General features: G+C 33.5%; 1 protein-coding gene across 2 annotated transcripts in view; it reads right to left on the reverse strand.

The window, feature by feature from the left end:
- The window catches only part of LOC124640836 (probable G-protein coupled receptor No18), a 120,346-nt gene that overhangs the window by 11,921 nt on the left and 80,617 nt on the right, over positions 1–27,808 (reverse strand). For both annotated transcript variants that reach the window (XM_047178779.1, XM_047178774.1), the window contains exons 3-6: positions 27,113–27,215; positions 26,251–26,380; positions 14,421–14,619; positions 459–582 (exon numbers count right to left, since the gene is read on the reverse strand). In XM_047178779.1, the coding sequence (XP_047034735.1) occupies positions 459–582; positions 14,421–14,619; positions 26,251–26,380; positions 27,113–27,215 (556 nt within the window). The remainder of the gene's footprint in view (positions 1–458; positions 583–14,420; positions 14,620–26,250; positions 26,381–27,112; positions 27,216–27,808) is intronic.

A 27,808-nucleotide genomic window follows, 5' to 3' on the forward strand; every position in this document is an offset into this window, starting at 1 on the left:
ATGTCTTAATATCGTTTGAATGTTAGATACCGATATCCTGATCATTCCACAACTGATGTTTAACTTTACAACAAAATAGGCCTCTAAATATTGATAACTATTTTTTATTAGTTGAGACATTAATGAAACACATATTATATTATGATAGCCTTCATCTGAAATTTTTGTAATCTTTTTTGCAACTATATCTCTCGGCTGCCAGTCAAACCGCTTGCTGGTGAGTACCAGTAGGTACTTTATGCACATGTAGCATCTTCAGACCTACTCAATTTAGATACCCGGATAACTAGATACCCCTTTTTAAGACTGGTAGTCAAATCCGTTACAAATTAAGTTTGTGTTAATATTGTATTTTATGTAAAAAAATCCTCCAAAACTGAAGACAGCACCTCCGTAGACTCTGAAAAAAGTACATATACATGTACACAATATTCATATACACAACAGTAATACTGTACCTTGAGTCTTGTATCCACAGGTCCCTGGTGTCAATAGGTGGCAGTTCAGTCTCCGTAGAAGCAGCTGAATGCTGGGGCGTGCCGCCACGAGGACCCAGGAACCTGCGCCAAGTGCAGCGACGACCTGGAGGGAGATTGAACTTTAAGCAAGTAGTTTTATGGTTTCTTTTTCAGTGAAGTATGTAAGGACATTTTGGAGGTTGACTAATCGTCGATTTATATAAATTTATGTGTGTTACATGCTGGCTACCAAATTTAGTTAGCAGGATGACATACAAAAATAAAAAAGCCGTTTCTGCTAACCACAATTTAAACAATCTTGTTTGTAAATATTATCATTTTCTTGTGATGAAACAGAATACAACTATTAAACCTAACTCTACAGCTCATTGATTATAATTAGTACTAAGTAACAACTATTTTGCGAAATAACATCTCCTTTGAATAATTTCCTTGTTACAAACTTATCACTCAAAATAAACAAGATCCTTTGACGGAACTTGTTTTAGGTAATTAAATACCTTGTACTGATTTGATTGAGAAGTGAAGGGTAAATAACTAAATAGCAAGTTTATAGTTAGTAAGAAAACAGAGTAAACAGCACTAATGAGTTTATCTACTGCTAACAGTAGCTAAGCGGATGGAAGCCTCCCCGCTTTCTAGATAATCGAGTTTTTTTTTTTCTTACTGAAAGCCTGGCTTTTCTTAGTTTTTCCGTCTTTGATTACAAGAGTAATGTTCTTGTGTTTCGAATTTGAACGTTTGTATGCATGTTCAGTGTGTTGTCATATGTTAGCACTTATACAGGCTAGTAAATAGCCGAAGGTGGGCCTAAACGGCCACTTGTGAAAACTGTCCCAAAAAAATCTGTTCATAGACTAAATGTTGCTTTCTGAAATTTTCTAAGAATACTATTTTCAACATTGGATTAAAAAAATCAAAAGCCTTCAAAGTCATAGGAGGGGATAAAATTCCGTATACAGGGCATCATGTACATAGGTATGTATATTTTATATACTTTTCATCTAAGCCTGTATATTAATATTTGAACTGTATCTATTCAGAAAACAATTCTGTATTGTCATTCAAGTTGTAGAGCTATAACCGAGTTGCGCCAATGATATGCATATGAAGTTATCGATAGAGTATCGATTATACGTAGTTTGGAAGCCAAATTGACAAGCATTTCATTGTTAGGTAGAAAACTTTTTACATAATTTTATCTAATTAAATAAAGATAATATTGTTTATTTACTTCCTCCCTGAAGGCGCCGAAAGTACTGAATCGATGTGAAAGATTATTTTGCTCCTGGGAAACTACACTATTCCTGAGTAACATAGGCTATATATTTTGTAAGAATCATTCCCTGGACGCGGACGGAACGGAGAGAAAACAGCTAGATATTTAATGTATTGATTTCTGACACTTACGCGAATATAAGACATTTAAACAAAACTACTTTTACGGATTTTATCGCGTTATATTAATATTATTTAATCCCGACGATAAAATCCGTAAAAGTAGTTTTATTTAAATATTTAATGTATTTGTAGGCTTGGAGAATGTTTATACAACCTTAAATCCTCACAGACAAAACTGTGGTCAGTAGCCAACAATTTTAATATTCATAACCCTTATGACATACCCGTGCTTGATAAATGTTACGTAGAACAGATGACGGACCTAACCCTAACACAACTCGAGGAAAACTCCGCAAAGCTGATTACGTCGGATATTAATGAAAACATTTATCGCACTAAAAAGGTTTAACCCTCAGCCGGAGGGTTGATAAATTCCCCGATTACTCCACATTCCCGTATTTTGACGCCCACGAGTCTCCGGGTAAGAGGATTTGACGAGTTTAATGTGTTATGTCATAACGCCCGTTTTTAGATTTTTTTCTGGGTATCTTTTTTTATCCGTGGGTTATGTAAGTAGACAGACACTATTACTACTATTCCCTTTTTCGTATTTTTATAGATATTAGTCCCATTTGGCTGTACAGTAAAAATTATTCGAACGCCAACTAACCGAATGGCCAATAACCACACAACCGGACCTAAGTCCTATTATGATAAAGTAGCTATTTTTCCATGGTTTCACAAGTCTCTCGTGAGAACTACTTCCCATACCTAATAAATATAAGTAGCCTATGTTACTCGGGAAGATTGTAGGTTTCCAACAACATTTTTCAAATCGATACAATAGTTTCAAACAAATGTTTCCTCTCTATTATATTACTATAGAAAACACGGGAAAATAGGTAGTATGTATTATATTAATGTGCTTACTGCTGAGACCATAATCTGTGCTTTGAGTGGCTGTAAGGCTATCTATACGTAATAGCGGTATTTCCATCAACATCAAAGTTTTATCACTTTTATATATCAGACTATCTATAAGACCATAATAGGCAATATCTTTTATCATATCACTAATAAATACAAGCGGTACTTCAAGCACCCGGAAAAAAATTGTCTAAGTACGTACCTAATAGTCTCTCTGGACAATTGGGCTATCTATCACTGTAGGAATTCAAATCAATCATGTAGTTTCTAAAGGCGGGTCTACGCTAGACGAACCGAGCACGAGCGAAGCACAAGTGGAGCCGTTCTCGACTTGTCGTTCGCGACGTCAAGTGTGGACGTACAACGAACCTACAATTATCACTGTATCCCTTTGTGTTCGTCAAAAACCGACAACAGGCGAAACGCAGCCGAGCACGAACGAAATGCTCGCAGCGCGCTCGTTAGAAGCTACAAGCCTCTAGTTGGTCCACACTAGACGAATTGTGTTCGGCTCGTGCTCGGCTCTCCTAGCGTAGACGCAGCTTAAGATAAGCGCGTTCTCAATAATTCAACAGTAAAGTCTCTACTTAACATGACCTAAATTTAATCTACACTCAACAACCAAAAACAAACGCGACTCGATCGGAATACAATTAAAAAAACAATCAAATTAAACATCACCTAGTGAATTGGATTTTTTCCGTCATACCCGTATGAAGAGGGATTGATTGAACCTGATTCATAATGGAGCTTCAATTAACATAGAATAAAAATTTAATTACAGATGTGACGTGTCAAGTTAAGTCATAGTCGATAGCATTTATTTAATTTATCCATAATTTATTATGTTATTGACATTATAAACGCGAAAGTTTGTTTGCATGTTTATCACTCTTTCACTCGAAAACTGCTAAACGGATTTTGTTGAAACTTAACGGCAATATCACGTAGTCTACATTTATCCGAATATGAGGTACAGTACCCTTCTGACGTGGATAAAACAGCGGGGAACAATTCGTAGTTCATAACTAAAAGTTTATCTTTAGAAATTGATAATAACGTCAATAAAGCCTTAAAGAACCAATATAACATGCATATATGTATTTCAATACTTCTATAGGTGATAACACTTCATTCAATTTCAACTTCCTACAACTCGATAAAACAAATCGATCCAGTTTATCATACGAGTTCCTGTCGGACTCGAGTACCGACTATCCCGAAACACAGGTTGCGATAGAATACCAATATCAATCAGTACTGTCTGTAGAGATCGAATAGCATTTCTCGTGAACTATGAAGATATTTCGTTACTATATTCAGTTGCATTGTGGTTTTGTCTGTACGTCTTGTAGGTGAATAAAGCTGAAGAATTTGTTTGGTTGAACGAGCCTTCTCGGAAAAAACTGACTCTATTTGAGAAATTATGTACCCATTAGCTTCCGCTAGCGGTTCCCGTGGGAATTACTTCACGTACCTGGATAAAAATCACCCCATATCTTTACTCAATACCGGGCTACCTATCACCAAAATTATGTTACAAATGGGAGCAGCAATTCCTGACATTATCACGTTCAAACAAACTTTCAGTTGTATAATATTCAGTATAGATTTCAGTATCAGACAGTTATTTTTTTATATTATTATTATTTAAAATGACAATAGGCTCATAGCGCTAAAAGTACTTTACTTATGACACGAGTAGAACCGCGTACAACAGCTAGTAATACCATAAACCGATCCCAACCTTACACAAAGGTTGTGAGGATTATGGTTACTGACATATTAAGCGTTTAAACGCTTTACGGAGCTTGAAAAAACTTTTCCCGTGTTCTTTTTTGCGAGGGAAAACTGTTGGAGCCGGTTGAAAGGCAGTCTACAACAGGTAGGTGATTTCAATAACCTGGCAACTTTTTACACGCTTTTTATTAGCTTCACCTGTATGTTTGTAACCGACTTCTTTGGGCGCGATTTTGACCCACTTTAAACGGCCAGATTTCGTTCAAACTTTGTAGATTTATTGAGAACCGATGACAATACACTAATTTGATAAAATTATTCCATTTTTAACCGACTTCCCAAAAAGGAGGAGGTTACACATACACATCGATTACTCCGAGGTTTATAGACCGATTTACGTGATTCTTTTTTTGTTCGACTCGGAATAGCTGCCAGTTGGCCCCATATTCATCAGGTCAGGATCTGATGATGGAAACCCTGAGAAATCGAGGGCAACCTTCAAAAATTGTAGGCATACATAGGGTAAAAACTTGACACTCAGGTGTACGCCTAAAAGCACTATTCAACTGTGAAAATTTGGAGCTGACCTGATGATGGAGACCAGAGAGGGTCGAGGGAACTCGACAACTGAATATGTAAACTACCTCGTGTTTGGGCTTAAATTATTTGTATTGACAAGACCTTTGCAACAGTGAAGGTTTGGAGCTGACCTGATGATGGAGACCAGAGAAAGTCGAGGGAACTCGACAACTGAATATGTTAAATACCTCGTTTGGACTTATATTCTTTGTATTGATGAGAACTTCCCACTTGTATGGATAGTGACAACTATTCGTATCACTGAAAAGCTTTAAATAAAAAACGTTTATACAAAAAAATTAAACCGACTTCCCAAAACACTAAAAAGCAAAAAAAAAACTAATTTTAGGTGCATCGGCCTAGAAGTCGGTGGCAAAATTAACTTAGAAACTCCATTAGACACCGACTTCTAGGCTTTTCAATTTGCAAAATATGATTTTTGTTAATTTATATAATTTTCATCTATAGTCGATAAGGTAAGAAAATTAATTAAAATTTTCTAGAATTTTTCTCTACAGTCGATAAGGCAGAACTCGATGTTAATTTTTATTTCCAATAATTATCTTTAGCCGTTTTCTCTAATATTGACAAATTTTTGTATACTAAAGAGAATTTTTTCTACAAAACAAATAATAGTTTTAAAACAAACTAAAAAGTAGAAAATAAATAATAGTTTAAAAAAACTAAAAAACACGCTTTTTATAGAAAAACGAACTAAAAAATAGAAAATAAATTTTAATGAATTTAAATTAAGAAAACAGTGTTAAAAATTTCAATGAATATAAATTAATAATAGTGTGAATACAAAAAAAAAAATATTTAAAAAAAGCGTGGGGTGCTTTTTAAGATATTATCGAAATGAAAATCACTGTACTCATATCTGTCAATAAAATATTTATAACTATTGACACCATGCACCCCACGCTTTTTTTAAATATTTTGTTTTTTGTATTCACACTATTATTAATTTATATTCATTGAAATTTTTAACACTGTTTTCTTAATTTAAATTCATTAAAATTTATTTTCTATTTTTTAGTTCGTTTTTCTATAAAAAGCGTGTTTTTTAGTTTTTTTAAACTATTATTTATTTATGTGTATATTGAGTGTGTAAACTTTTGGTATCGATACTCTGTGGTGGATTTTTATTTTATATAACAGGTTTGCATTCAATGAATATTCTTTTATATGTTTTTCTGAGTGATGTTGGATATAAGCATTATGTCTTTAAAACGGACATTTGGCCACGGTGGCTGTTTTTGAAGAAAATCAGCCATGATCTGTGCAGGACATGACATAATAGGGTAAAACAGTTTGAATAGGACACAGATGCGTTCTGTATCCCTTCACACTAATTGTCCGATAGGACGGAAATCCGATACAATAGGAGAAAAAAGCTACAGTATAATATGAGTATGAGTAATGACTATGTCAAAAATAATGTGTAAGTAAGGTGACAAGTAAAAAGCATACATATTTCTTACCTACGTTCCTGTCTAGAATATCAATAGTCCAATAAAAATATTTACGCCTGTTACCATGGCAACGAAAGCCAGCCTATTCGATAAAATAGTAATGATATTGCGTGTATATTTAGTTCGGTTTTCATCGATTAGAATAATGATGGGCCCACACGATACAGACTAAGAACTATAGTGTACAAACTTAAAATTTCTGTAAAAATCTAATGTGGAAATGGAATCGGGACTGCGGGATTGTTCGAAAGAGATACTGCGGCACTGGTACATAAAAGACTTACGAAGGAACATGATGGGTTTAGTCGGTAAGAGTGTAACACTCCCTCACGCTGCTACCACACAGCGGGAGGAGTCATTTGATGATTTCCCATAAAAAAGTAGCAATGAAAAGTCTGTGTAAAAGTCGCAAGTCTCGGTGAAAATATGATGACAAGATGTTTGTGCAGACTTATCATTGGCTCAGACTTTTGTATGCACCGAATTGTTGCGCAGACAAAATTCTATGAATGTCTGTATGAAGTTGGTATCGTGTGGACCCAACATAAAGTATACGAGCGTCGATCAGTCGGCCTATTGAACCTAGAATAGTTGTTCAAGGCTATTGTAATGAACCGTTTTGATGTGTGAGCACGATTCACTTCGGTCCTTCATAAAGTATCGAGTGGACTGATTTTTAAAGGGTATTTTTATTTGTTGAAGTACCTAAAGATTAAAAAAAATATGTTAAATGGATTGAGTAATGGACTAAGGATGATGAAAAGGTAAAAAGTAATGGATTATATTAGGTGAGGTTTTTTGTCCTTCCAAAGCCGCCTTGTCAACAAGTTTGAAGTAGTCAATCTTTCTTACACACTAAATATAGGAAGTCTAATAATCATTCTTTTGATCTGTATACTTAACACGTCCAAAGTATAGCACATCAGACTACTACAATAAGTCTTTTTTAAATAGACTTTCAAATTTATCACTAAAGCATAAGATTCAATTTCAATTGGCAAATAGGAGTAGCTTGATATATTGCCTTCTATACATAACGTTACCCATCACGCGTACCTTCATTTAACAAACCTTTTAACAATACCACAAAAATGTACAAAAGCAGTCTGTTAACACTAAAATGTTAATGGAACATTAAAAATCTATTAGTTTACATCGCTTGTCGAGCCAATCCATTTAGGGCTGACGGGTAAATTGATGAAATTCGTTAGTGTTCAGTTTGTACCGTAGTGACCTTTGCAATGACAGATGTCAATTTTGACTACTATTGGTACTCAGGGGAATTGAATTTTGAGCACATTTTTGTGGTAGTACCTACATTGGGCCTTAGAGTAACTTTTGAAAAGGGCTTTTTAATTGAGCTTATTTTTAAATCCTGATACGAGAGTGTTTTTGTTTTGGTTAGGTAAGGGTATTGCTCTTAGGAGTTGGTAAATATTATAAATAAATGAATAACCTACCTATATATTCAACACATTTTATACTTTTTTAGAGAACTCTTAATCGTAATCTTATTATTTTTGATCTTCTTTTTCCATATCTTAATGTCTGACGTCATCTCACTTGGAATTCTTTGCAATCACATTTTTCCAACCAGATGGAATATTGTAGAAATTATTTCATTAATTTTCCTTTTAATCTAAGTATAGACTCAAATAGACCGATATAAAGTGCTGTTCAATACAAAATAAACACACAAGTCAAGTGCTATAAACTAGACTTCCAATAAGTCTAGTGCAACCCCTCCCGTGAGGGTTGAACCTAACCCGTGTCGGGGACATATGAATCGAACCACCTATATAATATGTAACGGAAAAGTTTTACTAAGGGTTGTCACACACTGTCACTATGTGACGCCCTCACTCGGCACTTCGTTGGCTATTTGCAAAAACAGTGTCTTAGACATGACAAGAAGAATGTAAAGAACTATAAATTACTGTAGCTTAGCTGTAGATTCACCCCAAACAAAGCTGGTTTGCTATTTTTTATCGATATATTAATGAAAATAAAACCTTTTAAACGTCAGTTTAACACTTGTTTAAAAAAAAATCAGATTATGACGTTGAAATAAGGTTCATTTTGCAGCCACACTTTTTTTAGACAAGTGTTCGACAGATGTTTAAGTTTTTGTAGTAAGACCAATGTAGTTTACTTTCATATGGAAGCTATGTCGAAAACGATCTACATTTATAGGGTCCAAGTAATATCGGTTCGGTGCGTGGCAACTGGCAGTATGTGATCCGCCTTAAAGAAACGTGTTGCATTTTAAAATGTACATAAATAGTTGCGTCAACAAATATGTTTGCGTAGTTCTTTGGATTTGCAAAACTTAGGTGCTTTGTCAGAATTTTTCTGTAACATTTTTGCAAAAACTCTTTACGCATCATTGAGCATTTTTGATGTACCTAGGCTGCCACTTAACATCATGAAAGTAGCCATTTAGAAGTTCGCATAATATAGGCATTACAGTTAAATCCAGCGTTTTTAAAAGGTTAGTATTTAGAACAAAACGGAGGTGTATTAATTTAAAAATTCAAGGTCACATTTATGGAATATTTGCGTCCGCAATTCGTTGTTCGGGATCAAATTCCATACTGACTCAAATATTTGTTGAAAATACCTTCCGAATTCACCAACAGGCCAGTCAGGGAAATTCGGCTTGTGATTTTTTAATTCTAAATAATTTACGACAGGATAGGGCAAAATTTCCATTGATTTCCATTGAGTTTACACAACTACATTGGGGTCGGCTTCCAGTCTAACCAGATGCAGCTGAGTACCAGTGTTTTACAAGGAGCGATTTACCTCCTCAAATTAGTTACCCGGGCAACCCAATGCCATGCCATTGGTAAGACTGGTTGTAAAGACTGCCAAAATATTCATAGGACAGGACGACAGCACTGTTTCCATACCACGGGTTTTATTTGAAAACAAGTGAACATCCGTGCACCGGACGACAAACGCGCCGTCGCCGTCGTCGCCGCACGACCAATTTGAAGGATTTTGTACCCTTGGCAGTCGAAAACCAAACTAAAACCTGCCTACCCGCAAAACTTTAGTTGTGAGAAATGAACCCTGAACCTCGTTAAGCAACCCTATATGTCAGTACTGTCGAGGACATTAATGGTTTAGTCTCTTGCGACTATTCGTATTTTACTCATCAAAATAATTGGTCAAAAGGTACAAAAGTCAGTATTAAAAATATTTGAATGATTTATCATCGACAACTTTCCCCGACTGCATAAATGTCAGTTTTCTTAACAGAACTTTTTATTATGAATTTTCACGTTCAATTTCAAACTTGGGCTTCCCGTTTCACTGTTCATACAGTCACACCTACCATAGTTCATCTCTAGTCACTTTATCTCAAGCTTGTATTGCACTACAAAATTGAAAAGGTATAAAAATCGTAGTACCATTAATATCCACGACAGTACCTACATAGTCGTACCTACATGTTTGGTCGTATTCATATGATTCGAGGCATTTAGCGCAATATGACATTTGGTTAAATGACAAGACATTTACATAAACGATGCGCGGATAAATTGATCGGCCCGATTTGAAGGGTTAACACGGTTTTTAATAGCTACGCGGAAAGGGTTCGGGTTTTATGTGTGTTTTTTATGATGGGGATGGAATGTCAACGAGTGATAGATAAAAGTTGTTACTTACGGCCTTTCCCTAAATTCCATGCATTTGTTGTTTTGCATAGTAGATAATAGTAACATTGGTTGTAAGCCTCGCCGATTCTGATATTATATATTTCTGTAAATTATCAGATACATATATAGAATATTTCGGCATCAAATTTCGGTCATGATAAGGCAGGGATAGGTTTGGTAGAAATAAGCTGAAGAAAAAAAGTCGAAGTATGGTGTCTAACGCAGTATAAAGAATTTACTAGAAATTAAATGCCTAAAACATCATTCACGTTATTCCAATACAAACAAAAATTACTTAAAAAACCGCTTTTTTAAATAATTTATACGGATTCGACGTTGTACGAAGCAAATGTCAGTAGAGTACCCTTTCAGAGGACACATATGGGTTTGCTTTCACATATCAAATATAAAAAGCTTTTATCCGATTAATATTTGTCTGTGGCTATTTTTGGTTCGTAACAACTTGGTCATACAACGAGGTTTGCTGTGACAAATGAATGACGACTGTCAAAATTATGTCACTCAAACGGATTAAAGATTTAATCAGATAATAATGATTTTACTTTTATATAATGGAATAAAAAAAAACTAATTTATTATTTCTAATTGTTTATAGGTATTCAGTTACGTTATTTCATTTTTTTTACTGCACATTGGCTCGTCAGTGAAAGTTGTTTAGAGTCTTGATTTTATTTTTTTATTTTTCTTTCTTCTAAAGTGAACAAAATTTTGAGGCTGTAGTTTATCAAAATAATCCATCTTCGTTTTTTGTAGTAGGTAAAGTAAGTTTAAGCCTACAGCTCATTACATATATAGGGCACGTAGCTTTCCAAATGGTAAAGGTTGGTTTTATATTTTTTCATTGAAGTAGTATTTGTTTGTATGCATCGTACGGGACGCTGCGTGTTCAACTCAAAACCAACCGACTTTTTTCCAACTTTAAATATCAATTTTCCACAACTATAACAGAGACAAAAGCTAGCCTTTTCCCGGTTAAAACCTTTACGGTAACCCGCGACACTTATATCCGGGTACATGATTACATTGCACACAACTTGCAGTATAGTCGGGTATACACGTACGGAAATTGTGGTAACGTTTTACGATACAATTTCCTGCATCGAATGTGTCAATGTGAAAGTGGCTGTATGCTGAGAGTAGTTAGGTACATTTTTGTCTGTTTGTTATGTGTTAAAGTTAGGTGTTTGGGTGTGAGGTTTAAATTCATTTCAATTAGTTTTATTGTTTGTCGGTTATGAAAATCGATTTCTATAGAAATTATATTAAAGATAGAAACCGCGACAAAGTGGTGAAGTCTAGCCTTTGTCTAGCAGTTTTTCGGTTGAAATAACCGAACGACGATGTGCTAAGTATATTACCTATGTAGTTATTAGTTCTGTTAGCACCCTTAAAAAGCTCATTAATGGCTTACTTTAGGGCTAACCGGCTGCTGCGGGTTGTTCAAAAGAGATATCGTGGCCCTGGCACATAAAAAGGCCTACGACGGAACACGACGGTTTTTAGTCAGTAAAAGTCTGACACTCCCTCACCGCTGCTAACCCACAGCGGAAGGAGTCATAATATGATGATTTTTGACGTCGTTAAAAAAAAGGGCTAACCGGCTGTGTTTTCAAGGTGTCTTGATATAGGTCTCATAAACAAATGTTTATGAGCTACATAAGACAAAATTTTATCAAGCAAGCAAAATATTCAACTTTAAAATTAAAACTGATTTATTCAAACTTCACCCATAAACCGTGGTTATTGCTGCCACAAGATCGTAATTTTCTTCAATATTAAAGGCATTTCCCCCTGTCTTTAACAGCCTAACAAACTCAATATTTTCATAACCAACTTTATAATCAAACTAGCTTCTGCCAGCGACTTCGTCCGCGTTAGATTTGGACTTTGTGCAAAGAGAGGCTATCGAGAGTTAAACGTCTTATTGTGAGCCAACCATAAAAGATAGACATATACTGTCATGGTATATTTTTTACATAATTTTAAGGAGAACATTTCCGTCATACATTTTTTCTGTGTAGCTATAACCATTCAAGCTGCACACGCGACGGAAGCTAACACAAAAAGAATTATTCAATTCTAACCAGTAGTTTCGGAGATTAGAGCGTACAAACAAACAAACAAACAAACTCTTCAGCTTTATAATATTAGTATAGATTAAATTGTAATGAGATCGAATTAATTGAAGATTTCTGATGGTGAATAACTTTGCCACCGCGAAATTCGGTTAAGTTAAAATTTACGAAATACCTCACAAGTTGCTCCTTTTAATTGCAAGTCATCGAGTGAAATGAGTTTTATTGATGCGAAGAATTCTGTATGGGTTTCTGACAGTTTTAATTTAAATATAAGGTATTTTCGTTAACAGTTTCAATTTCAATATTATGTGCTTGAATTTTTTTTTTGTTTTTTTTCGTGGTTTTCTTTGGTGTTTCACACTTTTTTGGTTATCTTATTGGCTTATCATATGAATCCATTTTTTACTTTATATTCAATAATAACGATGTTTCAGTTTTCAGGATTTTAGCTTTAGACCTTTCCATTTACCCTTAAATCAGCTCAGATACTGCTGATCCAACAATTCATAAGTATATCAGCTCTCTAATCAAAATCGAACATGACGGATTTATCTTAAGAGCGTTTTATACCCCATAATTATAATATCTCGAGATTCTGCAAAGATAGCCAACGTTTTGGGATCTTGAAAATCCGGGACACACGATCATTTAAATTACGCAACATACTTTTTTCAAAGCATTTTCAATCCTTTTCGCTTCGCATTCCAAATCCACTTAATATGCTTAATTGAAATGAGAGTAAAAGGAAAAACTTACATAGAATACAGACAAGAAGTGTTTATACAGTTTTTTTGTCGACTATTGAATTGAATTGCAATGAATATAAGATTGAAAAAGTTAAAAAAGTAAACGTTAAAAAACGTTTGAACACTAGGTAGATGATCATTATTTGAAATAGCTACCTATAAAATATATTTTGTTTACTTAGTATGGATAGTGGCCCAGTGGCCTCCATAATTGACAATCATCATCATCATTATTTCATTGTCAGAATGATGTCCACTGCTGAACATAGGCTATCTATCCCCAACGCTTTTCCAAAAAAAAAACTTGGACTACCCTGCGTCAAGCGCCTATCAGACAATCAATTTTAATCCTGCTTATACAATCAGAGATCATTTAAGATCTAAATCCCATTAAAATGAGGCCTACTGACTCATTGAGTGTCGTTCTAATCTAGGGACCTTTTTCCTGACAATGAATAACCCTAGAGCTAAAATTAACACGTTATTGTTAAATTTCGTATTATTCCTAGCTGAATATTAATGGTCGCTGCACACAGCGGGCGGGGCGCGACGGGACGGGACGGCGACGCGACGCTGAGCAGTTGTAATGTACTAGATATTACGGACGACGTCACACAGAGCCGTCCCGCTCGGCGCGACGGTAACTGTCGCGCCACGCCGCCGTCGCGCCGAGCGGGAATACAAGTCACGTATACAACGCACACGAATACAGGCGGGGCGGGACGTGATCGCGCCCACAGTGTGACCGATACCGTCGCGCCAGCGCCGCGTCGCCGCCCCGCCACGCCGCGTCCCGTCGCGCCGCGCCCGCTGTGTGCAGAGACCTTAAGGACTCTGATATTTTAGCCGGGTTTTCGGATTTGAAATCCAATTTATTTGAGCCAAAAATATACGTCGGAACGTGTATATTTTGATATCGGAGCGGCACAAAAGAAATAGGCGTTTAAGAGTGTTAGTGAAGTCATCCAAAATATAAAAAACCTGTAGATTGTCATTTGTTGATAAGGAAGGAACAAATCTTATATCATCTTGTAGTAAGATTGGATACCTCTTGAACCTAGCATGTAAAATACTTTCTTATAAAAGTCAAAACTCAAAAAAGTGTTATCAAATCTGTATGAAAAACTACAAACTACTGAAAAATGTATGCCCTAACTCACAAATAACTTGTGATGTTACAAGGTACCAAACTACATCCTAAGAGTTAAAGACTTTTAGTCGGCTGGTATTTTGATCGAGCTCTTTATTAATATAGAGATGTATGGTAGCAGGTATCGACCGACTAAGAAGACTTTTCCTTCAAACAGTTTAGTCTACAGCCTGCTTACTTATAGTTGTAGTTAAATCTTAGTAAACAAAGTCTCCTTACCTATAGGAGGAGCTCCAAGCCACCCAGGAGCCCACCCAGCACCCAACCCTTTCCTCTGCCGCGCCAGGAGTTGGATGGTCAGCGCATACGTCAGCAGCATCACGCCAAGAGGTATGTAGAACGATATGATAGACCCGATAGCCTTGTACAAGTTGTCGGGAACTTGGCACGAACCGTCTATGAGGACTGAATCTGCATTCTGTGGACGAAAAAAAAAACATGTTTGCCTAATGCTTAGCGATTATTGCTTCCCATAGACAATCGAAACCCTGGAAAGATACATTTTTTCATCGGCATATAAAAGAAGGAGCTTATCTATAGGGCTTATCGGAAACTGTGCATGATGTGTATAGACCAAAAGACCAATAAATTAAGTAGGTATCCAATAACGTAAATATAAAATATTTATTACTGCATTATCAAGAACGAAAGATAAACAAGACAAACGTTACCAAATTATTTTTAATGATAAATGTAGCCGATAATTGCACAATTACACCCCCATTTATTGTTATAGTTCTTTCACGGTACGAAATAATAAAAAAATACTACAGAAGTAAAGCCGCAAGAAAAACCTTGTTCTTACAAATATTATTTACTTATTCTCATATTAACATTTGGCAGATTATTTTCTACATGGCTGATATTATTCGTAATCCTTATTGCTCAATATAGAACTTGGTTCGCTTTCGGAAACATTATCATAATATCTAACTGTTATTGCTATCTTACGAGCTTGCTAATATCTTTATATTGTAAGAGAAATAAGTATAACAGTCGATATTCAATATAGATAGTTTTGTTGTTATGTGTAATTACTTCTCATTAATAATCCGCTTTTTAGTGGTCACCAAACCTGTCTACTGTGCTGTACTATCTCGGGTTCGATTCCCGGGAAATCGTTTAGTGGATAAGTAAGTTACTTGCGTGAAGCAACGTTTGAAGAAATTAGCCGTGTTCGATAATAATTTTTCTGGACGAAAAATCTTGATCAATTTTTCATAGCTTAAAAGAAATTACAGTGCACACATATAAAATGCAATATAATATACTACTTAGGCTTAAATTTTAATTCTTGATTAATATACCTATTTATTGCTGCGTATATGTAGTACATTTAATATCTTTGCGTTACCTATAGCATGTATATTTGATTGGCTCGGGATACGCTTGGCTGAGTAATGCTCATTTATACGAGCCGATATAATTGCCTGTTGAATGCAGGCAGCCAGCACTTACTACAGACTATTTTTATACTACACTAGAACGGCCAGCGGTTTCTTTCGTGTCCTGAGAAAATTTCTTGCCGAACTCGGATAAAAGTACTCTTCAGGATACAACCTACCCATGAGCCAAATTTTATTTCAGTCTGTTCATTCGTTTTAGCGTGAGAGCGCCACAAACAGCCTCACTTTCGCATTTAGAATATTAGTAAGGAGTTTTCTATCAAAGAGATGACAAGGATGTGAAGGATCAAGGTTGTATAACAAACAATATTCTTTTGTTTTTTTCAATTGAACGTACTCTGTAGGAAATGGATATGTTTTTGCTGTCACTGAACAAGTCGTGTGAATGTTAGCGACGTGTTAATAACAATCTTATTTCTGTTTTGACACATGGAAGTGAGATTCCGTTCACTACTATATAGTGCTATTAATGTTACAATTTTGTTTTTGTGTCAAATACTCACTTGTTACTGATAAATAGGAAATGATATTATCACACTAGCAGCCTATAATCTTTATAAATTCAATAATAAAAGTATATTTGACCATATTACGAATCCCAAAAGACAACTTTTGCTCAACCTTTTAACACTAAACCCCTACTAATATTCAGCCCTTTGTATTACATAGTAATAGCAACCGTAATACCATTAGCAGAGCATAATACCCAGCTTCTATGCTTCCACTAAGAATCTACTAATGGAAAAATTCAATAACCTTTTTTCCCTGGTCATCAAAACGTTGAAACGCCTGTTTTAAGCTAACGAGGCAGTAATGTAAGAATTTTCTAAGTATTTTTTCAGACTGCAAACTTTTTTCAGCCGTTAGTTTGTTAAGGCTGATAAATCTGTATAGAAATGTATGGTCGTATGCACGTAATAACATGATTTGGTATTTGGCCGGCATCAGACCAATTCAAACTTTGATTGAGTTCACGATTTTCTTCAAAGAAAAAAAAACAACTATCATCGGGCCAACTGTTTAGTCTACAGTGTGGATACTCTTAGGCCTTCCAGCTTATACCTACTAATAATACAATCAATCGTTCTATATTAAGAAAACCTTTTACACCACTCTTTTAAACATGCCATCCAAAATCCTTCTTTAACACCCTAAAAATAAGACTTAAAATCCAGTAGCAAGTGTCAAGTTTCAATTAATTTCATTCATTACAATTTCAATTGTTAATCGTGTACCATTAACAATAGATTGTGCGTCATTGTGAGTAGTATCGTTGTATTAATACTTCATTATAGAGCTTTTACTCTGGAACAATGCAAGCTATAGACTTTCAGACTAAGAACTTTAGGTGTTTAGGCCTATAAAGTAAGCTAATCTTTCTTTTCTAATTGTTATTTTAACCAACTCAAAATTTAGGTTACATTAAAACTTTTTTTTTGTATCCTCTAGTACTATAGTTATAAACATTATACTTGACTTAATGTCTTTGACCAACAATAGAGAAAATACGTGAATAATCGTCATGATAAATAAAATTGTTACATTATTATGAAAAAAAAAAGCGGTTGATCTTACTATAAGAAATGCAAAAAAAAAACTGTTACAAAAGAATTCTAACGTTTCAATTTATTTATTTTGACAGCTTATTTTATAGCCTGAAACTAAAACGCCTGTAAAACTATTTATAACTGAACACCATTTTCATGGAAGACTACACCTAACAATACTACCTCTAGTATAATTAAAAGAAAACATTTTGAGAAAAAATAAAATCACAGTTCGAAAGCTACACTCTTCCCAAGTAACGTAAAGTAGAGTACATTTTACTCTGATACGGGCAGTAGTTCCCACGGGACGCAGATGAAACCGCGGGGAAACGGCTAGTAAATTATAAATGGCTTGAAAATCAGCGGCTGTCTCTAATTTAATTAGTTATCGGATTCCATTAAATTAATCAAAACAAATATCTTTGATGAAATTGATCAATAACTAATTGATAAACAATTCAATTAAATTGATATTTAATGTTTTATGCACTGTCAAAGATTAATTGTTTGTAAACAAAATCAATCATAGTGATTGAGAAAGTTAGTCATCGTCAATTGATCTGAACTTTAGTTTCTGATTGGCTAGGGTAGGTGATTAATTAAAATTACTCTTCAATTAGTTTGAAAACTACTTTATATTGACTGCGTAGTATTGCAGTAAGACTGAATTTCTACTCGATATTTTATTTTTAAGAACGATTTTTCAATCGCCAGATAACTTTATTGACAGTTTTGTATAGAAAATATGTATGTCAAACTGCCATATTGATTTCTAAGATAACTAATAAAATTGGCCTTTATTATATTAATCATTTTTATCATTTATTTATATTAAACAAAATTTTAAAATCTTATCATTATTAATACATAGCTATAAAGTTATTATGAAAACAGTGAAATTATTATTAAACGCGTAAGACATTACAAATTCATAAAAGATTTTACGCCATCTGAAATTCAAAAGCAATTGTCTCTGAGTATAAAAGCCACCGTTATGAATAATACATTTACATGCAGAAAATATTATATTTATGTATGACAATATAAATATTATAATATCAAATTATACTTAAGCTTAATATCTCTGTCTTGATGTCACTCGGTTGGGTAAAGTTATTACTTTAGCGAAACAATAGGTGATTTTCTTTTGTTTTTATACTAGCCGTTAGCCTGCGGATTCACCCGTGTCTCGATGGAACTTCTTTTCATACTCGGACAAAATATAGCCTGTGTTACTCGGGGATAATCCAGCTTTCCAATTGTGAAAGAATTTCTCAAATCAGTTCAGTAGTCTTGGAGCCTTGATGGTACAAACAAGTAAACAAAAAAAAATTCCCTCTTTAGTATGGATTACAAAGGATATTCCAAAAAATATTAAAAAAATATATAGTTGAAAGCAAAGCCCAACTACAAAAGATAAATGAATCTTTTTCACAAAGATGCTTGGACCGCGGTCCTTTGGGTACTCGCGAGGACGCGGGTCCAACATAGCAGCTCTTCTGAGAGTCAGGTATAAAATGATGTGACAGCCAAATGGGATTATTTCATCTGTTGAGGTATTTTCAGATTAGTGGGAAAAGGTTTTAGACAAAATGTCCTTGTTAATCCAGAGTGATATTTTGTTTTTAAATGCTGTTTTTTCATAAAATGAAATGTTTGGTATAATTTAAGGCCAGTTTTTTTTTTAATGCACCTCTTTTTTTGCTATAATTTTTATAGGGTATTTAAAAGTTAGATGATAGCTTTGAAATTCTTAGCAAAAAAAACCCTCAATTTCATTACTTTACTTTGTATTTTCGTTACTTTTTTAGTATCTTGTATTATAAAAGAATTTCTTGAAAGCGAACATGTGATTGCAATAAAGTGAAACTATTTAACTCGAAAATAATGAACGGTTTTTAATTTCACGCTTATAGCTTATTTGATCAATTTTCTTTAAGAAAATCGGGTTCACTTTCTATAGACTTTTTAGGTTAAGCAATAAACAAATAACAATGGTAAACGCAATTTGGGAAATTGTTCTATAGCCAGAGAGCCTATATATTGAAAAAGCAATTTTTTATCCAGATGTGTGAAGTACTTCTCACAAGACGCACTTGAAACTTTGTTCTTTACAAATCCCGGTGAAAGCTAGTTTCATATAAAACTTTGGCAACAAAAAATCATGCAAAATAAATAGAAAAATCTTGTTACAAAATAACGGACGATTTGGCATGAGACATTTCCTGGTATTTCCTCAACAGAGGAAACTCTTAAGTAATATGAATGTCTCTCCCGAGTGTGTCTACTTGTGCTGCTTCGCCGAGGAAAATGCCACTAAGTTGCCACATGAGTTACCTTAAATCGGCTTTAATATTATTACCACGTGGAACAAAATTTGTTGGTTGTAGAAAAAAAGATTCTGGCAATAATCTTTAAATCACGCTTTATTGTATATTTTTTATCATCATCAGCCCACTTTTCCACTGTCCCATTGCAGAACACAGGCCTCTTCTAACATAGAGAAGAAATGAGCGTTAATCATTACTCTTGCTCAATGCGGGTAGGCAATTTCAGACTCCAAGTCCAGGTATCATATCACTGTTTTCCGTCATTTGATCAGTCACTAATGTCAATATACTTATAAAAGCTACATTGGTACTGGCCCGATATAGAATAAAGCCCAAACAATCTTAAAGAGCAGGTGCTTTAACCATTAAAATTAATCTTTTTTGAGTATTTATCTATTTCAATAAAATTAAGAGTAGCTAATAAAAGTAAAGTAGATAATGAACTTTACTTGTTACCTTTTACAAGTACACTTTGCGATCAGTGCAAAAAATGCCGATAGACCACTAGTTGAATCGTCCTGGGATTTACTCTGAAGGTAGATAAAGAATTGTATTGCCAGCCTACGTCTTAGTCTTTTGGTATGTAACCTGTTGCCTGCATTGTGAACGTACTTTTTAATCGCTGAATTTTTCTTATTATTATACTTAATGCTAAATAGTAAATTATAAATGGCTTGAAAATCAGCGGCTGTCTCTAATTTAATTAGTTATCGGATTCTATTAAATTAATCAAAACAAACATCTATGATGAAATGGAACAATAACTAATTGATAAACAATTCAATTAAATTGATATTTAATGTTTTATGCACTGTCAAAGATTAATTGTTTGTAAACAAAATCAATCATAGTGATTGAGAAAGTTAGTCATCGTCAATTGATCTGAACTTTAGTTTCTGATTGGCTAGGGTAGGTGATTAATTAAAATTACTCTTCAATTAGTTTGAAAACTACTTTATATTGACTGCGTAGTATTGCAGTAAGATTGAATTTCTACTCGATATTTTATTTTTAAGAACGATTTTTCAATCGCCAGATAACTTTATTGACAGTTTTGTATAGAAAATATGTATGTCAAACTGCCATATTGATTTCTAAGATAACTAATAAAATTGGCCTTTATTATATTAATCATTTTTATCATTTATTTATATTAAACAAAATTTTAAAATCTTATCATTATTAATACATAGCTATAAAGTTATTATGAAAACAGTGAAATTATTATTAAACGCGTAAGACATTACAAATTCATAAAAGATTTTACGCCATCTGAAATTCAAAAGCAATTGTCTCTGAGTATAAAAGCCACCGTTATGAATAATACATTTACATGCAGAAAATATTATATTTATGTATGACAATATAAATATTATAATATCAAATTATACTTAAGCATAATATCTCTGTCTTGATGTCACTCGGTTGGGTAAAGTTATTACTTTAGCGAAACAATAGGTGATTTTCTTTTGTTTTTATATTAGCCGTTAGCCTGCGGATTCACCCGTGTCTCGATGGAACTTCTTTTCATACTCGGACAAAATATAGCCTGTGTTACTCGGGGATAGTCTAGCTTCAGAAGTGTAAAAGATTCTTTTCAGCATATCAGTAGTCTCAGAGCCTTTGGTACAAACCCATAAAAAAAAATGTTCCCTCTTTATTAGGATTACAAAGGATATTCCAAAAAATATTTTAAAAATAATAATGTTGAAAGCAAAGCTCACCTATGAAAGAAAAATAAATCTTTTTCACAAAGATGCTTGGACCGCGGTCCTTTGGGTACTCGCGAGGACGCGGGTCCAACATAGCAGCTCTTCTGAGAGTCAGCTATAAAATGATGTGACAGCCAAATGGGATTATTATATCTGTTCAGGTATTTTCAGATTAGTGGGAAAAGGTTTTAGAAAAAATGTCATTGATAATCTGGGGTGATATTTTGTTTTTAAATGATGATATTTTATGAAATAAAATGTTTGGTTTATTTTAAGGCCAGTTTTTTTTTAATGCGACTCTTTTTTTGCTATACATTTGTATAATTATATTAAAGTTAAATGATGGCTTTCAAGTACTTAGCAAAAAGTCTCTCAATACATTATTTTCGAAAGATTTTTTAGTATCTTGTATTATAAAAGAATTTCTTGAAAGCGAACATGAGATTGCAATAAAGTGAAACTATTTAACTCGGAAATAATGAACGGTTTTTAATTTCACGCTTATAGCTTGCTTATTTGACCAATTTTCTTTAAGAAAATCGGGTTCACTTTCTATAGACTTTTAGGTTAAGCAATAAACAAATAACTAAATAAACAAATAAATAAACAAATAAATAAACAAATAATAAATATTATTACCACGTGGAACAAAATTTGTTGGTTGTAGAAAAAAAGATTCTGGCAATAATCTTTAAATCACGCTTTATTGTATATTTTTTATCATCATCAGCCCACTTTTCCACTGTCCCATTGCAGAACACAGGCCTCTTCTAACATAGAGAAGAAATGAGCGTTAATCATTACTCTTGCTCAATGCGGGTAGGCAATTTCAGACTCCAAGTCCAGGTATCATATCACTGTTTTCCGTCATTTGATCAGTCACTAATGTCAATATACTTATAAAAGCTACATTGGTACTGGCCCGATATAGAATAAAGCCCAAACAATCTTAAAGAGCAGGTGCTTTAACCATTAAAATTATCTTTTTTGAGTATTTATCTATTTCAATAAAATTAAGAGTAGCTAATAAAAGTAAAGTAGATAATAAACTTTACTTGTTGCCTTTTACAAGTACACTTTGCGATCAGTGCAAAAAATGCCGATAGACCACTAGTTGAATCGTCCTGGGATTTACTCTGAAGGTAGATAAAGAATTGTATTGCCAGCCTACGTCTTAGTCTTTTGGTATGTAACCTGTTGCCTGCATTGTGAACGTACTTTTTAATCGCTGAATTTTTCTTATTATTATACTTAATGCAAAACTTCGCAGATTTTCAACTCAATACCTACTGGATATATCAAGTTATTTTTGCAAATACTTTTAGCTCTAAGTTAGCTCTAAGTAGTTTAGCTCTAAGTTTAGCATTACCCAGTGGTCTAAAACTTTTAATAAAAGTAAATTCGATACCTAAAAGTATGATTAATCGATTTCACATTTTTTAAGGCTCGTTAACCGAAACTCTAAGATAATCTTTCATTCGTAAATTATTCTTAGCTTTGTTGAGATAACATTTTCAAAACTAATTTTCAGTTTCATTTTTTTCTTGTAAGTTATAAAGCTGGGGTTTTTAATTTGAAAAAATCTTCTTCATAAGAATGGAATGGCCACTGAAGTTTGATTTTGCTTAAAGAAGTTATTTGAATGGGTCGCAGCTATCCAATTTAGAAAATGACTCTGCAGGAAAATCAAGTCTAGTTTCCCGTAATAATTAGACTGGAAAATTCTCTTTTGAAAAGGTTCTCTTTAGATCATGAACGTAAACTTAGATTATTTCATTCAAATATTTAGACCTTTTACAGTTGTACTACTACTAAGTTACTTTCATTTGTTATAATGCTTAAGTTAACTAATGTTCATAAGAGTATTCTTAAGAATTATTTAATTATTAAATAAACCAAAATCTCATAACTTTTTATGATTATAAAAACACAAAAACAGAATACAATAAGCCCTTTTATTGTTTAGCTTTTTATTTCCCACAGAAAACAGAAAAATAAAAAGATAAAAAAGCAATAAGTTAAAAGCATTTAAATACTTTGTTCCAAAATCTTCGTATTACTTTCTCCAGTATTTGCTATCACGCTAGATTACCCACAAACGTATTAACTCGCTCTATTTGAATGAATTATATTCACATTAATATCAGAAACCTTTTCAATACTTTCAAAATACTGAATTTCAAACGACTTAAATCTTTTGATAAAATTGTTTGCTCTTCGTAAATATTTTTTGAAAACTGCTTAAATATGCATGTCAAGGGATTCACGTATTAATATGGATAGAACCCATTTTTTACCATTTGAATAATACACGTTTTAGCTGGGTATTTGCACTGGACAAATATTTTGCAGACAGTGTATTTATCGTCTATTTTAATACTAGTTATACTATAGGGCCTCGTCATTTTATTGTGAGCACAAAAAAGTCTTTCACCATTTTACCCGACTGCCGAGAAAGGTTAGCAAGTACGATGTATGCTTGTAACGTGTGTATGTAATATATGACAATTTGATTTCAACTTTGGAAATATTAAGAACATAGGTAATGAAAACGTTATTGCGTGAAGACAACAATTCGGACCTTTTTTATAAGGTACCTATTATGTAACGTTTATGAAATACTAAACAATATGAAACAAACGTGACATTAAAATCACCAAAGTGCCGACCACGTGATTTTCCATGTTCAGTCACGTGGCCTTTTGTTCTTACTTCTAGGGACTAAGTTCAATCAATTACCAAACATAATGAAGTAGGTATTAATTAATTTCTATAGGAATCCTTAGTAAGTAACACTTGACGAAATTAAGGCAATTATTTCGTGTACTACTAGAATTTCACCTCTAAACGACCATCTATTAAGTCTAGGTTCAAAGTAAAGTAATGATTAATCAAGCCTTTTTATTCTACTACTACAGAGCACAGGCCTCTTCTCATACAGAGAAGGAGTGAGCGTTAATCATCATGCTTGCTCAAGAATTGGCGATTTCAGATTTTTGAGTCCAAGTTTGAGTTCAACGGCTTTTTCCTTTGCCGTCAGTCATTTATGTCAATGATTAGCTATGATGTATTTATTTAGTAAGAGTATTTTTTAAATTTCGGAGATATACGCGAGACTCAGTTGATTTTCTATTGTTGTGTAACCAGAGACGATCAGTTAATATACTTGCCTGAAATGGTATCGAACCCTATACTCTATCAGTTCGTTTCTTACTTGAGCTAACTACCTACTACTACCTACTACTAACTACTAGATCTCTAAGGGTTACTACTGAATAATTACTTTCAAAATAAAAATATGAGATCAAAAACAGTTTTGATTTTCATTTTAAATATTAACTGTGATTTTGTGTTTCTTAAAATTTATATTAAAGCCAAACTAAATACCAACCAATTAAAAGATATAAATTATAAGTTTCAAACTTGGTTTCGAATTAATGAAAGTAAATTGTGAAAACCACGATGGTTTTAGTTTAGAAGTTAATAATATTTTCGATTACAGTAGTGAGAACATTTAAACTTTGTGATTTTTCTAAATTTTATTTTGGTTCATAAAATTAAATACTGTCGTTATTGTACTTTGTGTGCAAGAAGTTTGAAATAAATAAATCCCATTCCATAATTTTATCTTCTTAAACAAGAAAAGAAAATAAACTACGTGCATCTAAATAAGATCCAGTATTTTTACAACAGTCTTTTGAAAAAGTGTTAGAATAAAATTACAGTAGCTTTCCTACTTAAAACTTAGGTTCTCTTGAAATCTATTGTGAAGAAATATTGAATAATAAAATAAGTACCTGAGTTGAAAGTTTTATCTACAATTGAACCCCAAACTTTATTAGAAAGGTAGTTTGACAAATAAAAATGTGTTTATTGAATGATTGAAAGAAATACACATTTTCATAAAGTTATTATGCTATGCTACCAAATATGATACAAATTATCGCACACGACTTAGTTGGATCTTAATAACTTCCCTGCCCCATGAGTATATGTGATGAATACACATTGTTTAACTATTGCGATATTAGAGTTATTAATTAAAAATCAATATATTTTTTTTGCCGTAACATGTAAGCAAAAGCTGACATTGTTTAATTAAAGTGATTGGTTTGTGCCAAACCGTAATTGTTACACATAAATACAACAGGCTTTCACAATGTGGTTGTCACATTGCCAGTACGCTATTGCCAACATTAATATACAAGCTGTTGATTTGCATCTGTGCCATAGTCAAGGACGTAATTATACTAATGATTCTCAACCCAAATCAACAAAAAAATTGGTACGTAATTTTTATTTTTTAGTTTTTTTTTTCGGAAATCCGTCAATGTCATCTAGCCTTATTTAAACTTGGCGCGTGTGTCACTGGCCTTAAAACCGTGCTACGCCCTCACACAAACGCAAACACAAAGCATACGCAACGATTATTCATAAATTTCATTCATAAAATTGGATTACTTCTGAAAAAAAAGCAGTGCATATTAGCTATTTCCCGTCTTCTGTAATTCCAATCTATTATTTACGTATTTTATGTCCTCCTCCTGAACTATGGCACAAATGCAAATCAACACCTTGTAGTATTGATGTATACGAATAATTCGCAAACAAATATATGAATTGGCATTTAAAAAAAGATTTGGAACTATTGATTTGACCCAAATATTTTGCACTCGAATGTTTTCAAAACTGTACGTTTGTGTCCAATTGGCTATTGCACTAGTTTTAAATTCCAATTTAGAATGTTTGATCGTTTGATTCTATTAAGAATACTCATCCTGTATGTTTTTATACATACGCCAATTTTCTAAATATGGTTTGAATATCTATTTAGTTAGTACATATATCGTTGCCGAAAGATTTTTAAAGTTGTTATCGTATCTGTTAGCAAAATACACTTCTCATGACAACGTGATTTTCAAAAGAAGTTGTATCGAGGAAAATTATCGTAGAGCAAAAATGGAACTCGCTGTAGATCTATGAATATTAATTTAAGCATTTATATCTTTAGTTGTGGGTAGAGTAAGAGTATGAAGCTAACAAAGGTTACTGACCTTAGAATATTTTAAAACCAATGGAAGACTCATGGCTGACGACAGTATCCAGACGAAGGCGATCTTCACTGTCACTCTCTTTCTCGTCTTGTTTCTGCCAAACCTCATTGGATACCGGAGAGAGAGATACCTGGAGAAGAAAGCAGTATATAACATCTTTTTAAAGAAGATAAAGAAGCTGGTACTAAGGAACGTATAACGTCACAGCTCAATAGACTTAAGAGTAGTCACTGTAGACTAAACAGTCGGCCTCAATTGGCCCGATGGTTGGTACTTTTTTTTTAAGAAGATCTTGATTCCAACCAAAGTTATTAGTCAGACTGATACCGGCTAAATACCTGACATTTATAATGTGCGTTCTACTATTTACCATAATACTGATTTCTGATCCCAAACTATTGGCCGACTAAAATAAAAATAATATAAAAATGTTAATTGTGGTAAAAAAATGGAATATTCATTCTAACAATACAAACAATAGAAATCACCATAACAAAACTACTAAAACAAAACATTTTTCTCAATTACCCACTCTCACAAATTAATTAATCTAAAAGCCATTTGGCATATTAATTACGCATGAAGTGGAGGTGATTATAATAATTATCAAAGGCCCGCAGATTAATTAGTTAATTAGTTGTACATATTTACCTGTCCACGCAGTCGTTACGGGTAGTCAGAAGCTACTAAGTCTGACACCAGTCTAACTAAGAGATATTGGGTTGCCCGGGTAACTGGGTTCAAGAGGTCGGATAGGGCAGTCGCTTCTTGTAAAACACTGGTACTCAGCCGCATCTGGTTAGACTGGAAGCCGACCCCAACATACATAGTTGGGAAAAAGGCTCGGAAGACGATGATTTACCTGTCCACGCTGATGGTGCACAGATGCATGATGGATGCTGTGCAGAGTAGCACGTCGAGACAGAGCCAGCACAGACAGTATATTGCGGGGAGGGGGAAGTAGCCTGGAACAAGATATCATTTATTGTAGACTGGGTTCATTGCCTTCCGCAACCGAATAAAAGGAGGCAGAATAATGAATCGAATACAATCAAAGTCTGTTTATTTTTACACAATATTAAGCAATTACTTTTTATTTTTCAATTGTATTTTTTTTTCATCGTGCCTACTCATATTAAGTTTTATCGATTTAATCAGGTTTTGAACATCATCTGAAATAACATAAACTATGCACTTGTTAGAATATTGCTGTTAGAAGTGTTTATTTTGATAATCGATTGATAAATTAATCGATTATCAAAATAAATACTTATAATTAAAGTGAGTTGGTGTTGTAATTAACATTTATTTTGTATGTTTTTTTTCTATAAATTCAATCCGAAATTTAAAAGTGTTGTTAAATATTGTATTTTTTTTATATCGAAAAGTTTAAAAATCTGGTAAAAATACTTAATTGTAATTAATTTAAAACAAATTCAATATTTTGGATTAAGTCTTGAATTTTAAGCTAAAAATGGGATTTTATTAGTAGATATTTTGAAATAATTATCTAAAAAGTTTGTGTTGTGAATAGTGGGGGTAATTATATAAAAGGCGT

The sequence above is a fragment of the Helicoverpa zea genome, chromosome 2 (genome assembly GCF_022581195.2).
Source record: "Helicoverpa zea isolate HzStark_Cry1AcR chromosome 2, ilHelZeax1.1, whole genome shotgun sequence".
NCBI lineage: Eukaryota > Metazoa > Arthropoda > Insecta > Lepidoptera > Noctuidae > Helicoverpa > Helicoverpa zea.